Consider the following 17,440-nt stretch of genomic DNA (forward strand, 5'->3'; position numbering starts at 1 on the left):
CCCCCAGCCCCCCAAATTCCCCCTCCCCCATTTCCCCCTTCACCCCAGCCCCCCACCACCTCCCCCAATTCCCCCTTCACCCCCAGCCCCCCAAATCCCCTCCCCCATTTCCCCCTTCACCCCCAGCCCCCCCAAATTCCCCCTCCCCCACCCCCCACCCCTCCCCCCATTTCCCCCCTTCACACCCACCCCCCAAATTCCCCCTCCCCCATTTCCCCTCCACCCCCAGCCCCCCAGATTCCCCCACCCCCAATTCCCACCTCCACCCCCACCCCCCACCCCTCCCCCATTTCCCCCTTCACCCCCACCCCCCCACCCCTCCCCCATTTCCCCCTTCACCCCCAGCCCCCCACATCCCCCTCCCCCATTTCCCCCTTCACCCCCAGCCCCCCAAATTCCCCTCCCCCACCCCCCCACCCCTCCCCCATTTCCCCCTTCACCCCCAGCCCCCCAAATTCCCCCTCCCCCATTTCCCCCTTCACCCCCAGCCCCCCAAATTCCCCCTCCCCCACCTCCCCACCCCCTCCCCCATTTCCCCTTCACCCCCCACCCCTCCCCCATTTCCCCCCTTCACCCCCCACCCCCCACCCCTCCCCCATTTTCCCCCTTCACCCCCAGCCCCCCAAATTCCCCCTCCCCCCCCGTACCAGCCAGGGGTGCCCCCAGCAGGGACCCCACGCTCTCGAACATCTGCATGACCCGATGGCCAGCGCCGCCCGGCCGGCCCCGACCACCTCGGCAACGCCGGCGAACTGCAGCGGCACCACGGCGCCGCGCAGCCCCGTAGGCGGCGGCCAACGCCAGCAGCGCCCCGAAACTCCTCCCGAGGGGCAGCAGCAGCGCCGCCGCCCCGGCCAGCGCCAGCCCAACCCGACAGCTGCCGCAGCAACGCCGCCGCCGGCCGCGCCGCCAAACAACCGGCGGCCAAGCGGCCGCCCCCGTCCAGCACCGCCATGGCCGCCGCCACCGCCGCAGCACCGGCGCCGTCGCAGCCCAGCTCCAGAGCGCGGGCGGCGCCGTGGATGAAGGGGACGTAGTAGCCGGCGTCCAGCAGGGCGAAGGCGGCGGCGTAGCGGAGGAAGGGGCCGTGGCGAAGGAGCCAGGCCAGACCCGGACGAGCCCCCCGATGGTTGTGGTTGTTGTGGTTGTTGTGGTTGTTGTGGTTGTTGTGGTTGTTCGGTTGTTCCGGTGGTTCCGGGGGTTCCGGGGGTTCCGGAGGGGGCGCGGGGAGGCCCGGAGGAGGGCGGCGGAGGCCCACCAGGTGCAGGGAGACGGCGGCCAGGGAGCAGCAGGGCCCCGCGCCAGCCGTACCAGTCCAGGGCCAGCGGGACCAGCGGGGTCAGCGCCAGCCCCGAGACGGCGGCGCCCGACACCGCCAGCCCCGTGGCCAGAGCGCGGCGGCGCGGGAACCAACGGGACACGGCACCCAGGGCGGGAGTGAAGGCCAGGGACCAGCCCAGGCCTGGGGGAGGGAGGTTCTGGGTCATTCTATGGGGTGAGGGAGGGGTTCCAGATCATTCTATGGGGTGGGGGAGGGGTTCTAGATCATTCTATGGGGTGGGGGAGGGGTTCCAGGTCATTCTATGGGGTGGGGGAGGGGTTCTAGATCATTCTATGGGGTGGGGGAGGGGTTCCAGGTCATTCTATGGGGTGGGGGAGGGGTTCCAGGTCATTCTATGGGGTGGGGGAGGGGTTCCAGGTCATTCCAGGGGTGGGGGAGGGGTTCCAGGTCATTCCATGGGGTGGGGGAGGGGTTCCAGGACATTCCATGGGGTGGGGGAGGGGTTCCAGGTCATTCCATGGGGTGGGGGGAGGGGTTCCAGGTCATTCCAGGGGTGGGGGAGGGGTTCCAAGGTCATTCCATGGGGTGGGGGAGGGGTTCCAGGTCATTCTATGGGGTGGGGGAGGGGTTCCAGATCATTCTATGGGGTGGGGGAGGGGTTCTAGATCATTCTATGGGGTGGGGGAGGGGTTCCAGGTCATTCTATGGGGTGGGGCGAGGGGTTTCCAGGTCATTCCAGGGTGGGGGAGGGGTTCCAGGACATTCCATGGGGTGGGGGAGGGGTTCCAGGTCATTCATGGGGTGGGGGAGGGGTTCCCAGGTCATTCCAGGGGGTGGGGGAGGGGTTCCAGGTCATTCCATGGGGTGGGGGAGGGGTTCCAGGTCATTCCATGGGGTGGGGGAGGGGTTCCAGGTCATTCCATGGGTGGGGGAGGGTTCCAGGTCATTCTATGGGGTGGGGGAGGGGTTCCAGGTCATTCCATGGGGTGGGGGAGGGGTTCCAGGTCATTCCATGGGGTGGGGGAGGGGTTCCAGGTCATTCTATGGGGTGGGGGAGGGTTTGGGTTCTGGGTCATTGTGTTGGGTGGGGGTTGGGTTCTAGATCATTCCATGTGGTGGAACCCCAACCCCCTCGCACCATCCCAGTGCCCCCAGTGCCCTCCCAGTGCCCCCCAGTGCCCTCCCAGTGCCCCCAGTGCCTCCCAGTGCCCCCCAACCCCCTCCTATTTCCCCCAGTGCCTCCCAGTGCCCCCCAGTGCTCCCCAACCTCCTCCCAGTGCCCCCCAGTGTCCCCCAGTGTCCTCCCAGTGCCCTCCCAGTGCCCCCCAGTGTCCACCCAGTGCCCCCCAGTGTCCTCCCAGTGTCCTCCCAGTGCCTCCCAGTGCCCCCCAGTGCCCCCCAGTGCCCCCCAGTGTCCTCCCAATGCCCCCCAGTGCTCCCCAACCTCCTCCCAGTGCCCCCCAACCTCCTCCCAGACTATCCCAGTGCCCCCAGTGCCCCCCAGTGCTCCCCAACCTCCTCCCAGTGCCTCCCAGTGCCCCCCAGTGTCCTCCCAGTGCCCTCCCAGTGCCCCCCAGTGCCCCCAGTGTCCCCCCAGTGCCCCCCAGTGCCCCCCAGTGCCCCCCAACCTCCTCCAGTGCCTCCCAGTCCCCTCCCAGTGCCCCCCAGTGCCCCCAGTGCCCCCCAACGCCCCCCAGTGCCCCCCAGTGCTCCCAGTGCCTCCCAGTGTCCTCCCAGTGCCCCCCAGTGCCCCCCAGTGTCCTCCAGTGCCCCCCAGTGCCCCCCAGTGTCCTCCCAGTGTCTCCCCAGTAACCCCCCAGTGCCCCCAGTGCCCCCCAGTGCCCCCCAGTAACCCCCCAGTGCCCCCCCAGTGTCCTCCCAGTGTCCTCCAGTGCCCCCCAGTGCCCTCCCAGTGTCCTCCCCAGTAACCCCCCAGTGCCCCCCAACGCCCCCAGTGTCCCCCCAGTGCTCCCCAACCTCCTCCCAGTGCCCCCAGTGCCCCCCAGTGCCCTCCCAGTGCCCCCCAGTGCCCCCCAACCTCCTCCCAGACTATCCCAGTGTCCTCCCAGTGCCTCCCAGTGTCCACCCAGTGCCCCCAGTGTCCCCCCAGTGCCCCCCAGTGCCCCCCAGTGCCTCCCAGTGCCCCCCAGTGTCCTCCCAGTGCCCCCCCAGTGTCCTCCCAGTGCCCCCCAGTGTCCTCCCAGTTCCCCCCAGTGTCCCCCCAGTGTCCTCCCAGTGTCCTCCCAGTACCCCCCAGTGTCCCCCCAGTGTCCCCCCAGTGCCTCCCAGTGCCCCCCAGTGCCCCCCAGTGTCCTCCCAGTGCCCCCCAGTGGCTCCCAGTGCCCCCCAGTGTTCCTCCAGTACCCCCAGTGCCCCCAACCTCCTCTCAGTGCCCTCCCAGTGCCCCCCAGTGCTCCCAACCTCCTCCCAGACCATCCCAGTGCCCCCCAGTGCCCTCCCAGTGCCCCCCAACCCCCTCCCCAGACCATCCCAGTGCCCCCCAGTGCCCTCCCAGTGCCCCCCAACCTCCTCCAGTGCCCCCCAACCTCCTCTCAGTGCCCTCCCAGTGCCCCCCAGTGCCCCCAACGCCCCCCATGCTCCCCAACCTCCTCCCAGTGCCCCCCACTGTCCTCCCAGTGCCCCCCAGTGCCTCCAGTGCCCCCCAGTGCCCCCCAGTGCCCTCCCAGTGCCTCCCAGTGCCCCCCAACACCCCCCAGTGCCCCCAACCTCCTCCCAGTGCCCCCCCAATGCCTTCCCAGTGTCCTCCCAGTGCCCCCCAGTGCCCCCCAGTGCCTCCCAATGCCCCCCAGTGCTCCCCAGTGTCCTCCCAGTGCCCCCAGTGCCCCCCAGTGTCCTCCCAGTGCCCCAACCTCCTCCCAGTGCCCCCCAGTGTCCCCCAGTGCCCCCAACCCTCCTCCCAGTGCCCTCCCAGTGCCCCCCAGTGCCTCCCAGTGCCCCCCAGTGCCCCCCAGTGTCCTCCCCCCCAGTGCCCCCAGTGCCCCCCAGTGTCCTCCCAGTGCCCCCCAGTGTCCCCCCAGTGCTCCCCAGTACATCCCAGTGCACTCCCAGTACATCCCAATGCCCTCCCAGTGCCCCCCAGTGTCCCCCCAGTGCCCCCCAACCTCCTCCCAGTGCCCCCCAGTGCCCCCCCAGTGTCCTCCCAGTGCCCCCCAGTGCCCCCCAGTGCCCCCCAACCTCCTCCCAGTGCCCCCCAACCTCCTCTCAGTGCCCTCCCAGTGCCCCCCCAGTGCCTCCCAGTGCCCCCAACCTCCTCTCAGTGCCCTCCCAGTGCCCCCCCAGTGCCCTCCCAGTGCCCCCCAGTTGCCCCCCAGTGCTCCCCAACCTCCTCCCAGTGCCCCCCAGTGCCCCCCCAGTGCCTCCCAGTGCTCCCCAACCTCCTCCCAGTGCCCCCCAACCTCCTCTCAGTACCTTCCCAGTGCCCTCCCAGTGCCCCCCAACGCCCCCCAGTGGTCCTCCCAGTGCCCCCCAGTGTCCTCCCAGTGCCCCCCAGTGTCCTCCCAGTGCCCCCCAGTGTCCCCCCATGTGCCCCCAGTGCCCTCCCAGTGCCCCCCAGTGTCCTCCCAGTGCCCCCCAGTCCTCCAGTGCCCCCCAGTGCCCCCAGTGGCTCCCAGTGCCTCCCAGTGTCCCCCCAGTCCCCTCCAGTGCCTCCCAGTGCCCCCCAGTGCCTCCCAGTGCCCCCCAGTGTCCACCAGTGCCCCCAGTGCCTCCCAGTGCCCCCCAGTGCCTCCCAGTGTCCTCCCAGTGCCTCCCAGTGCCCCCCAGTGCCTCCCAGTGCCCCCCAGTGTCCTCCCAATGCCCCCCAGTGCTCCACAACCTCCTCCCAGTGCCCCCCAACCTCCTCCCAGACTATCCCCAGTGCCCCCCCAGTGCCCCCCAACGCCGCCCAGTGCCCCCCCAGTGCCCCCCAGTGCCTCCCAGTGCCCCCCAGTGCCCCCCCAGTGCCTCCCAGTGCCTCCCAGTGCCCCCCAGTGTCCCCCCAGTGCCTTCCCAGTGCCCTCCCAGTGCCCCCCAGTGCCTCCCAGTGCCCCTCCCAGTGCCCCCCAGTGCCCCCAGTGTCCCCCCAGTGTCCTCCCAGTGCCCCCCAGTGCCTCCCAGTGCCTCCCAGTGCCCCCAGTGTCCCCCCAGTGTCCTCCCAGTGCCCCCCCAGTGTCCTCCCAACGCCCCCCAACGCCCCCCAGTGCTCCCCAACCTCCTCCTAGTGCCTCCCAGTGCCCTCCCAGTTCCCCCCAGTGTCCCCCCAGTTCCTCCCAGTGCCTCCCAGTGCCCCCCAGTGCCCCCAGTGCCCCCAGTGGCGGTACCTGTCAGCCCCCCCACGCTCAGGTACAGGTGCTCCAGGCGGGTGGCGAAGGCTCCCAGTGCCAGCCCCGCCCCCGCCAGCGCCCCCCCGGCCATGGCCACGCCCCGCGGGCCGAACCGAGCGCTCAGCGCCGCCGCCAGCGGGCCTGGGGGACACGGCCAAACTGGGAGCACTGGGAGCACTGGGATGGCCCCGTCAGCCCCTCCCTGGGCTCACAGTTCCCCCCAGTTCCTCCCCAGTTTCCTCCCAGTGCTCCCAGTTCCCCCCAGTTCCCTCCCAGTTCCTCTCAGTGCTCCCAGTTCCCCCAGTTCCTCCCCAGTTTCCCCTCCCAGGGATCCCAGTTCCCCCCAGTTCCTCCCCAGTTTCCCCTCCCAGGGCTCACAGTTCCCCCCAATTCCTCCCCAGTTTCCCCCTCCCAGGGCTCCAGTTCCCCCCAATTCCTCCCCAGTTCCCCTCCAGGGCTCCCAGTTCTCCCTTAGTTCCCTCCCAGTCCCTCCCAGTGCTCCCAGTTCCCCCCAATTCCTCCCCAGTTTCCCCTCCCAGGGATCCCAGTTCCCCCCAGTTCCTCCCCAGTTTCCCCTCCCAGGGATCCCAGTTTCCTCCCAGTGCTCCCAGTTCTCCCTTAGTTCCCTCCCAGTTCCTCTCAGTGCTCCCAGTTCCCCCCAATTTCCCCCCAGTTTCCCTCCCAGTGCTCCCAGTTCCCCCCAGTTCCTCACCAGTTTCCCCTCCCAGTTGCCCCCAGTTCCTCCCCAGTTTCCCCTCCCAGGGCTCCCAGTTTCCTCCCAGTTCCTCCCCAGTTTCCCCTCCCAGGGATCCCAGTTCTCCCCAGTTCCTCCCCAGTTCCCCTCACAGTGCTCCCAGTTCCCCCCAATTCCTCCCAGTTTCCCCCTCCCAGTGCTCCCAGTTCCCCCCAGTTCCTCCCCAGTTTCCCCTCCCAGGAATCCCAGTTCCCCCCAGTTCCTCCCCAGTTTCCCCTCCCAGGGATCCCAGTTCCCCCCAGTTCCTCCCCAGTTTCCCTCCAGGGATCCCAGTTTCCCCTCCCAGTTCCCCCAATTCCTCCCCAGTTTCCCCTCCCAGTGCTCCCAGTTCTCCCCTTAGTTCCCTCCCAGTCCCTCTCAGTGCTCCCAGTTCCCCCCAGTTCCTCCCCAGTTTCCCTCCCAGGGATCCCAGTTCCCCCCAGTTCCTCCCCAGTTTCCCCTCCCAGGGATCCCAGTTCTCCCTTAGTTCCCTCCCAGTTTCCCCTCCCAGGGATCCCAGTTCCCCCCAATTTCCCCCCGATTTCCCCTCCCAGTGCTCCCAGTTGCCCCCAGTTCCTCCCCAGTTTCCCCCTCCCAGGGATCCCAGTTCCCCCCAGTTCCTCCCCAGTTTCCCCTCCCAGGGATCCCAGTTCCCCCCCAATTTCCCCCCAGTTTCCCCTCCCAGGGATCCCAGTTCCCCCCAATTTCCCCCCAGTTTCCCCTCCCAGTGCTCCCAGTTCCCCCCAATTTCCCCCCAGTTTCCTCCCAGTGCTCCCAGTTCTCCCTTAGTTCACTCCCAGTTTCCTCTCAGTGCTCCAGTTCCCCCCAATTTCCCCCCAGTTTCCCCTCCCAGTGCTCCCAGTTCCCCCAGTTCCTCCCCAGTTTCCCCTCCCAAGGGCTCCCAGTTCCCCCCAGTTCCTCCCCAGTTTCCCCTCCCAGTGCTCCCAGTTCCCCCCAATTCCTCCCCAGTTTCCCCTCCCAGGGATCCCAGTTCTCCCCAGTTCCTCCCCAGTTTCCCCTCCCTGTGCTCCCAGTTCTCCCCAGTTCCTCCCCAGTTTCCCCTCCCAGGGATCCCAGTTGCCCCCAGTTCCTCCCCAGTTTCCTCCCAGTGCTCCCAGTTCCCCCCAATTTCCCCCCCAGTTTCCCCTCCCAGTGCTCCCAGTTCTCCCTTAGTTCCCTCCCAGTCCCTCTCAGTGCTCCCAGTTCCCCCCAATTTCCCCCCAGTTCCCCCTCCCAGTTCCCCCCCAATCCCCTCCCAGTCCCTCACAGTTCCCCCTCCCAGTCACCCCCAGTTCCTCCCAGTGCTCACCAGTTCCCCCCCAATCCCATCCCAGTCCCCCCCAGTCCCTCCCAGTCCCCCCCTCAATCCCTTCCAGTGACCCCCAATTTCCCCCCAGTTCCTCCCAGTCCCCTCCCAGTCCCCCCCAGTCCCTCCCAGTCCCTCCCAGTCCCCCCCAATTCCCTCTCAGTATTCCCAGTCCCCACAGTCCCTTCCCAGTCCCTCCCAGTCCCCCCCAATTCCCCCCCAGTCTCTCCCAGTATTCCCAGTTTCCCGCTCCCAGTATTCCCGGTATTCCCAGTTCCCCCGCCAGTGACCCCCAATTCCCCCCAGTTCCTCCCAGTCCCCTCCCAGTCACTCCCAGTCCCTCCCAATCCCTCCCAGTCACCTCCCAGTTCTCCCCAATTACCCTCCCAGTCCCCTCCCAGTCCTCCCCAGTCCCCCCCCTCCCCTCCCCCCCCAGTCCCCCAATTCCCCCCCAGTATTCCCAGTATTCCCAGTTCCCCCTCCAGTCCCTCCCAGTATTCCCAGTATTCCCAGTTCCCCCTCCCAGTGTTCCCAGTTCCCCCTCCCAGTATTCCCAGTATTCCCAGTTCCCCCTCCCAGTATTCCAGTATTCCCAGTATTCCCAGTTCCCCCTCCCAGTATTCCCAGTATTCCCAGTATTCCCAGTATTCCCAGTCCCTTCCAGTCCCTCCCAGTATTCCCAGTCCCTCCCAGTCCCTCCCAGTCCCTCCAGTATTCCCAGTCCCTCCCAGTGCTCCCAGTCCCTCCCAGTGCTCCCAGTCCCTTCCAGTCCCTCCCAGTATTCCCAGTATTCCCAGTATTCCCAGTATCCCCAGTATCCCCATTCCCTCCCAGTGCTCCCAGTATCCCCAGTATTCCAGTATCCCCAGTATTCCCAGTCCCTCCCAGTGCTCCCAGTGCTCCAGTGCTCCCAGTGCTCCCAGTCCCTCCCAGTGCTCCCAGTCCCTCCCAGTGCTCCCAGTGCTCCCAGTGCTCCCAGTATCCCCAGTATTCCCAGTCCCTCACCCCCGAGCTGCAGCGCCGCCAGGGGGCAGGATCCCACCCAGTGCTCCCAGTGCTCCCAGTGCTCCCAGTGCTCCAGTATCCCCAGTATTCCCAGTCCCTCACCCCCGAGCTGCAGCGCCGCTAGGGGGCAGGATCCCACCCAGTGCTCCCAGTGCTCCCAGTGCTCCCAGTGCTCCCAGTATCCCCAGTATTCCCAGTCCCTCACCCCCGAGCTGCAGCGCCGCCAGGGGGCAGGATCCCACCCAGTGCTCCCAGTGCTCCCAGTGCTCCCAGTGCTCCCAGTATCCCCAGTATTCCCAGTCCCTCACCCCCGAGCTGCAGCGCCGCCAGGGGGCAGGATCCCACCCAGTGCTCCCAGTGCTCCCAGTGCTCCCAGTGCTCCCAGTATCCCCAGTATTCCCAGTCCCTCACCCCCGAGCTGCAGCGCCGCTAGGGGGCAGGATCCCACCCAGTGCTCCCAGTGCTCCCAGTATCCCAGTATCCCCAGTATCCCCAGTATCCCCAGTATTCCCAGTCCCTCACCCCCGAGCTGCAGCGCCGCCAGGGGGCAGGATCCCACCCAGTGCTCCCAGTGCTCCCAGTATCCCCAGTATCCCCAGTATTCCCAGTCCCTCACCCCCGAGCTGCAGCGCCGCCAGGGGGCAGGATCCCACCCAGTGCTCCCAGTGCTCCCAGTGCTCCCAGTGCTCCCAGTGCTCCCAGTGCTCCCAGTATCCCCAGTATTCCCAGTCCCTCACCCCGAGCTGCAGCGCCGCTAGGGGGCAGGATCCCACCCAGTGCTCCCAGTGCTCCCAGTGCTCCCAGTATCCCCAGTATTCCCAGTCCCTCACCCCCGAGCTGCAGCGCCGCTAGGGGGCAGGATCCCACCCAGTGCTCCCAGTGCTCCCAGTGCTCCCAGTATCCCCAGTATTCCCAGTATTCCCAGTCCCTCACCCCCGAGCTGCAGCGCCGCCAGGGGGCAGGATCCCACCCAGTGCTCCCAGTGCTCCCAGTGCTCCCAGTATCCCAGTATTCCCAGTCCTCACCCCCGAGCTGCAGCGCCGCCAGGGGGCAGGATCCCACCCAGTGCTCCCAGTGCTCCCAGTGCTCCCAGTATCCCCAGTATTCCCAGTCCCTCACCCCCGAGCTGCTCAGCGCCGCCAGGGGGCAGGTTCCCACCCAGTGCTCCCAGTGCTCCAGTGCTCCCAGTGCTCCCAGTATCCCCAGTATTCCCAGTCCCTCACCCCCGAGCTGCAGCGCCGCTAGGGGGCAGGATCCCACCCAGTGCTCCCAGTGCTCCCAGTGCTCCCCAGTGCTCCCAGTATTCCCAGTCCCTCACCCCCGAGCTGCAGCGCCGCTAGGGGGCAGGATCCCACCCAGTGCTCCCAGTGCTCCCAGTGCTCCCAGTGCTCCCAGTATCCCCAGTATTCCCAGTCCCTCACCCCGAGCTGCAGCGCCGCTAGGGGGCAGGATCCCACCCAGTGCTCCCAGTGCTCCCAGTATCCCCAGTATCCCCAGTATTCCCAGTCCCTCACCCCCGAGCTGCAGCGCCGCTAGGGGGCAGGATCCCACCCAGTGCTCCCAGTGCTCCCAGTGCTCCCAGTGCTCCCAGTGCTCCCAGTATTCCCAGTCCCTCACCCCCGAGCTGCAGCGCCGCCAGGGGGCAGGATCCCACCCAGTGCTCCCAGTGCTCCCAGTGCTCCCAGTGCTCCCAGTGCTCCCAGTATCCCCAGTATTCCAGTCCCTCACCCCCGAGCTGCAGCGGCCGCCAGGGGGCAGGATCCCACCCAGTGCTCCCAGTGCTCCCAGTGCTCCCAGTGCTCCCAGTATCCCCAGTATTCCCAGTCCCTCACCCCCGAGCTGCAGCGCCGCCAGGGGGCAGGATCCCACCCAGGTGCTCCCAGTGCTCCCAGTGCTCCCAGTGCTCCCAGTGCTCCCAGTATCCCCAAGTATTCCCAGTCCCTCACCCCCGAGCTGCAGCGCCGCCAGGGGCAGGATCCCACCCAGTGCTCCCAGGTGCTCCCAGTGCTCCCAGTATCCCCAGTATTCCCAGTCCTCACCCCCGAGCTGCAGCGCCGCTAGGGGGCAGGATCCCACCCAGTGCTCCCAGTGCTCCCAGTGCTCCCAGTATCCCCAGTATCCCCAGTATTCCCAGTCCCCTCACCCCCGAGCTGCAGCGCCGCCAGGGGGCAGGATCCCACCCAGTGCTCCCAGTGCTCCCAGTGCTCCCAGTATCCCCAGTATTCCCAGTCCCTCACCCCCGAGCTGCAGCGCCGCCAGGGGCAGGATCCCACCCAGTGCTCCCAGTGCTCCCAGTGCTCCCAGTGCTCCAGTATCCCCAGTATTCCCAGTCCCTCACCCCCGAGCTGCAGCGCCGCTAGGGGGCAGGATCCCACCCAGTGCTCCCAGTGCTCCCAGTGCTCCCAGTGCTCCCAGTATCCCCAGTATTCCCAGTCCCTCACCCCCGAGCTGCAGCGCCGCCAGGGGCAGGATCCCACCCAGTGCTCCCAGTGCTCCCAGTGCTCCCAGTGCTCCCAGTATCCCCAGTATTCCCAGTCCCTCACCCCCGAGCTGCAGCGCCGCCAGGGGGCAGGATCCCACCCAGTGCTCCCAGTGCTCCCAGTGCTCCCAGTATCCCAGTATTCCCAGTATTCCCAGTCCCTCACCCCCGAGCTGCAGCGCCGCTAGGGGGCAGGATCCCACCAGTGCTCCCAGTGCTCCCAGTGCTCCCAGTGCTCCCAGTATCCCAGTATCCCCACTCCCTCACCCCCGAGCTGCAGCGCCGCCAGGGGGCAGGATCCCACCCAGTGCTCCCAGTGCTCCCAGTGCTCCCAGTGCTCCCAGTATCCCCAGTATTCCCAGTCCCTCACCCCCGAGCTGCAGCGCCGCTAGGGGGCAGGATCCCACCAGTGCTCCCAGTGCTCCCAGTGCTCCCAGTGCTCCCAGTATCCCCAGTATTCCCAGTCCCTCCACCCCGAGCTGCAGCGCCGCTAGGGGGCAGGATCCCACCCAGTGCTCCCAGTGCTCCCAGTGCTCCCAGTATCCCCAGTATTCCCAGTCCCTCACCCCCGAGCTGCAGCGCCGCTAGGGGGCAGGATCCCACCCAGTGCTCCCAGTGCTCCCAGTGCTCCCAGTATCCCCCAGTATTCCCAGTCCCTCACCCCCGAGCTGCAGCGCCGCCAGGGGGCAGGATCCCACCCAGGCCGCGGCGCGCGCGGGGGCCCCGAAGGCGCCGCCAGGGGGGGAGGCAGAGCCCGAGCGCGCGCGCGGCCCCGCTCACACAGCGCCACCTGCAGGAACGCGCCCGACAGCGCCGGGAGCGCGCCCGGGGGGAACGGCCACAGGGGAGCCACGGCGGGGACAGAGGGGACAGAGCGGGGACACGGGGGGGACAGAGCGGGGGACACGGGGGGGACAGAGCGGGGACACGGGGGGGACAGAGCGGGGACACGGGGGGGACAGAGCGGGGACACGGGGGGACAGCGGGGGGATGGGGGGGTCACAGGGACACCGGGGGGACAGAAGGGACAGAGGGGACAGAGGGGACAGCGGGGACAGAGGGGACACGGGGGGACAGCGGGGGGACAGAGGGGACAGCGGGACACGGGAAATGGGGGACACCGGGGAATCAGGGGGACACCGGGGGACACGGGGGGGGGACAATGGGGACCCGGGAAATAGGGGCCTGGGGTCACAGGGGCACCGGGGACAGAGGGGGATCAGGGGGGATGGGGGACACCGGGGGGACACCGGGGGGGGGACACCGGGGGGTCACAGGGACACCGGGGGATCGGGGACACCGGGGGGACAGAGGGGGCTGGGGGTCACAGGGACACGGGGGGACACGGGGACACTGGGGGGGACACCGGGGGGACAGAGGGCAATGGGGGTCACAGGGACACGGGGGACAGGGGGGGATACGGGGGGACACCGGGGGGGACACGGGGGGACAGAGGGCAATGGGGGTCACAGGGACACGGGGGACACGGGAAATGGGGGGCTGAGGTCACAGGGACACGGGGGACAGAGGGGACACGGGGGGACAGGGGGGGACAGAGGGGGCTGGGGGTCACAGGGACACGGGGGGATTCGGGAAATGGGGGGCTGGGGGTCACAGGGGGACAGAGGGAAATGGGGGTTGGGGTCACGGGGACAGTGGGGACACCGGGGGGGACACCGGGGACAGCAGGAATTTGGGGTCAGGGTCACAGGGACACCGGGGGGGACACCGGGGACAGCAGGAATTTGGGGTCAGGGGTCACAGGGACACCGGGGGGGACACCGGGGACAGCAGGAATTTGGGGTCAGGGGGTCACAGGGACAGCGGGGACAGGGTGAAACGGGGACAGCGAGGACAGGGGACAGCGGCAAATGGGGGCTGGGGGGTCACGGGGACACTGAGGGGACACTGAGGGGACACTGAGGGGACACCGGGGACAGTGGGGGGTCACAGGGGGTCACGGGGGGGGTCACGGGGGTCACGGGGGGTCACAGGGGGGTCACAGGGGGTCACGGGGGGTCACAGGGGGTCACGGGGGGGTCACGGGGGTCACAGGGGGGTCACAGGGAGGTCACGGGGGGTCCGGGGGGGGGTCAGGGGTGCCCCAGGAGCTTTGGAGGGTCCCCAATGTCCGGCACCAGCAGCCTGCAAAAAAAACCCACCCGGGGGTCTCAGGGGGTCCCTGGGGGTCTCAGGGGGTCCCGGGGTCTCAGGGGGTCTCAGGGGGGCTCAGGGGGGTCTCACGGGGGTCTCAGGGGGTCTCAGGGGGTCTCAGGGGGTCCCTGGGGGCTCTGGGGGGCTCAGGGGGGTCTCAGGGGATCTCAGGGGGTCTCAGGGGGGTCCCTGGGGGTCCCTGGGGGTCTCGGGGGGGCTCAGGGGGGTCCCGGGGGGTCTCAGGGAGTCTCAGGGGGCTCAGGGGGGTCTCAGGGGGGCTCAGGGGGTCTCAGGGGGGTCTCAGGGGGGTCTCAGGGGGTCCCTGGGGGTCTCAGGGGGTCTCAGGGGGTCTCAGGGGGGTCTCAGGGGGTCCCTTGGGGTCTCAGGGGGTCCCTGGGGGTCTCGGGGGGGCTCAGGGGGTCTCAGGGGGTCCCTGGGGTCTCAGGGGGTCTCAGGGGGTCTCTGGGGGGTCCCTGGGGGGCTCAGGGGGGGCTCAGGGAGTCTCAGGGGGTCCCTGGGGTCTCAGGGGTCTCAGGAGGTTGGGAGGGTCCCAAGGGATCAGGGGGACACCCAAAATTCTGGGGGACTCAGAGGTCAGAGGTCACCAGGGGGACCCAGGTGGGGTTTGGGGGGTCTCAGTGAGTCTGGGGGGGTTTGAGGGGTCCAGTGAGTCCCGGGGGGGGTCCCAGGTGATTTGGGGGGTCCAGGGGGGGGGGTCCCAGTGTCCGGTCCCGCTCCGTACCTGGTGCAGCTCAGGGACAGCTTTGGGGGGTGGGGGGGGGCGAAGTCCCTGGAGGGGGCGGGGGGGGTCACCCGTGTCCCTGTGAGGGGGGGGAGGGGTCTCTGTTAATTAATGATCGCCCCGCCCGCCCCCCCCACCGTGCAAAGGGCGCCAGGAGGGGGCGGGGCCTCCTCGCCATAGCTCCGCCCCTTTTCCCCTCCTCCTCATCCCAAGATGGCGCCGCCCATTTGGCCTCACCCAAGATGGCGTCCGTTAAGCCCCGCCCCCTTTTGCTTTGCCCTCACCCAAGATGGCGCCCGCCATTAACCTCCATTCACTCCCTGACCTCACCAAGATGGCGCCCGCCATTCACCCCCATTCCCTCCCTGCCCTCACCAAGATGGCGCCCGCCATTCACCCCCATTCACTCCCTGCCCTCACCAAGATGGCGCCCGCCATTCACCCCCCATTCACTCCCTGCCCTCACCAAGATGGCGCCCGCCATTAACCCCCATTCACTCCCTGCCCTCACCAAGATGGCGCCCGCCATTAACCCCCATTCCTTCCTGCCCTCACCAAGATGGCGCCCGCCATTAACCCCCATTCACTCCCTGCCCTCACCAAGATGGCGCCGCGGCTTCAGGCCCCGCCCCGTTCCCGCCCCCCGCGCGGGGCACGCCGGGAGCCGGGGATTCCCCAGCGCGTGAGGCGCGGGAGCCGCCGGCGGTACCGGGGGGGGCCCCGGGGGGTTTTGGGGGGTCCCCGGGGGGGGTTTTGGGGGGTCCTGGGGGGGTTTTGGGGGTCCCCGAGGGGCTCCGGGGTTCAGGGGGGTCCCCCCAAACCCTGGGGGTTCCACTGGGGGGAGGGGGTCCCATCCTGAGGGGTCCCCTCAGGCTGAGGGGGAGCAGTGGCGGGAATTTGGGGGGGGGGGGGGGGGGGCGGCTTTTTGGGCCCCTCAGTGAGGGGGGGGAGGGGGAGGGGAGGTTTGGGGGTCCCCAGAGTGGGGGAGGGGAGGTTTGGGGGTCCCCACAGTGGGGGAGGGGAGGTTTGGGGGTCCCCACAGTGGGGGAGGGGCCGTTTTGAGGGGGGGGGTCCCCAAAATCCCCCGAATTTTACCCAAAATAGGAAGGGGGGGGGGGAACAGAGTGGGGGCGGGGCTTTTTAAAAGGGGGCGGGGCTTGAGGAGGCTCCGCCCCTCGGGTTACATTTGGGGGGACCCCCCCCCCCCCCCTAAAAAAAAAAGGGATTTTGGGGATTCCAAAAAAATGGGAATTCCCAAAAAAATCTCGGGGTTCCCCTCCCCCCCCCCAGTGGAGCCGCCGCCCCTCCCCCCACCATGGCCGAGGAGCTGGAGCCGCTGCTGGGGGGGGAAGGGTTCCTGGACCTGTGGAAAATGTGAGGATTTTTGGGGAAAAATGGGGGATTTTGGGAAGAAATGGGGGATTTGGGAAAAAATGGGGGATTTTGGGGAAAAATGGGGGATTTTGGGAAAAAATGGGGGATTTTGGGGGAAAAATGGGGGGATTTTGGGTGGAAATGGGGATTTTGGGGGGGAAATGGGGGATTTTGGGTGGAAAATGGGGGATTTTGGGGGCTTTAGAGTGGAAAATGGGGGATTTTTGGAAAAAATGGGGGATTTTGGGGGGCTTTAGGGTGGAAAATGGGGGATTTTGGGGAAAAATGGGGGATTTTGGGAAAAAATGGGGGATTTTGGGGGGAAAATGGGGGATTTTGGGGGGAAAAACGGGAGATTTGGGGGGTAAAATGGGGGATTAGTGGAAATAAGGGGGATTTGGGGGAAAAAATGAGTGGTTTTGGGGGAGAAAATGGGGGATTTTGGGAAAGAATGGGAGATTTTGGGGGGCTTTAGGATGGAAAATGTGAAGTTTTGGAGAAAAAATGAGGGGTTTTGGGGAAAAACGGGACATTTTGAGGAAAAACTGAGGATTTTTGGGGAAAAATGGGAGAATTTGGGAAAAAATGGGGGGTTTGGGAAATGGGGGATTTTGGGGGGCTTTAGGGTGGAAAAGGGGGGATTTTGGGAAAAAATGGGGGGTTTTGGGGGGCTTTAGGGTGAAAAATGGGGATTTGGGGGAAAAAATGGGGGATTTTGGGAAAAAACGGGGGATTTTGGGAAAAAACGGGGGATTTTGGGGGGCTTTAGAGTGGAAAATGGGGGATTTGGGGGAAAAATGGGGGATTTTGGGAAAAAATGGGGGATTTTGGGGGCCTTTTGGGTGGAAAATGGGGGATTTTGGGGGAAAAATGGGGGATTTTGGGAAAAAATGGGGGATTTTGGGGGGCTTTAGAGTGGAAAAGGGGGGATTTTGGGAAAAATGGGGGATTTTGGGAAAAAATGGGGGATTTTGGGGGGCTTTAGAGTGGAAAATGTGAGGATTTGGGGAAAAATGGGGGATTTTGGGAAAAAATGTGGGGCTTGGGGAAAAAATGGGGGATTTTGGGGGGCTTTAGGGTGGAAAATGGGGGATTTGGGGGAAAAATGGGGGATTTTGGGAAAAAATGGGGCGTTTTGGGAAAAAATGGGAGATTTTGGGGGGCTTTAGAGTGGAAAAGGGGGGATTTGGGGGAAAAATGGGGGATTTTGGGAAAAAATGGGGGATTTTGGGGGGCTTTAGGGTGGAAAATGGGGGATTTTGGGGAAAAATGGGGGATTTTGGGTGGAAAATGTGAGGATTTGGGGGAAAAATGGGGGATTTTGGGGGGCTTTAGAGTGGAAAATGGGAGATTTGGGGGAAAAATGGGGGATTTTGGGGAAAAATGGTAGATTTTGGGGGGCTTTAGGGTGGAAAAGGGGGGATTTTGGGTGGAAAATGGGGGATTTTGGGGGCCTTTAGGGTGGAAAATGGGGGATTTTGGGGGAAAATGGGGGATTTTGGGGAAAAATGGGGGATTTTGGGGGGAAAATGGGGGATTTTGGGAAAAAATGGGGGATTTTGGGGGGCTTTAGGGTGGAAAATGAGGGATTTTGGGGAAAAATGGGGGATTTTGGGGGGCTTTAGGGTGGAAAATGGGGGATTTTGGGGAAAAATGGGGGATTTTTGGGAAAAAATGTGAGGTTTTGGGGAGAAAATGGGGGATTTTGGGAAAAAATGGGGGATTTTGGGTGGAAAATGTGAGGATTTGGGGGAAAAATGGGGGATTTGGGGAAAAAATGGGGGATTTTGGGGGAAAAATGGGGGATTTTGGGAAAAAATGGGGGGTTTTGGGGGAAAAATGGGGAATTTTGGGGAAAAAACGGGGGATTTTGGGGGGCTTTAGGGTGGAAAATGGGGGATTTTGGGGAAAAATGGGAAAATTAGGGAAAAAATGGGGGGGTTTGGGGAAAAAAATGTGAAGTTTTGGGGGAAAAAATGAGAGATTTTGGGAAAAAATGGGAGATTTGGGGGGTAAAATGGGGGATTAGTGGAAATAAGGGGG

At 66.0% G+C, this 17,440-nt stretch overlaps 1 protein-coding gene across 1 annotated transcript; it reads right to left on the reverse strand.

Annotated features, from left to right (window-relative positions):
• Positions 1–647: 647 nt before the first annotated feature.
• LOC131574157 (monocarboxylate transporter 13-like) lies at positions 648–14,371 on the reverse strand (the record flags this gene model as incomplete). Its single annotated transcript, XM_058828558.1, is given in 9 exon segments — positions 648–698; positions 701–780; positions 782–861; positions 863–1,282; positions 1,284–1,462; positions 5,602–5,745; positions 11,789–11,865; positions 11,867–12,011; positions 14,308–14,371. Coding segments are annotated over 9 exon segments (1,240 nt in total), but the record flags the coding sequence as incomplete, so codon positions are not given.
• Positions 14,372–17,440: the final 3,069 nt, after the last annotated feature.

This window comes from Poecile atricapillus, assembly GCF_030490865.1.
Source record: "Poecile atricapillus isolate bPoeAtr1 chromosome 36 unlocalized genomic scaffold, bPoeAtr1.hap1 SUPER_36_unloc_9, whole genome shotgun sequence".
Taxonomy (NCBI): Eukaryota; Metazoa; Chordata; class Aves; order Passeriformes; family Paridae; genus Poecile; species Poecile atricapillus.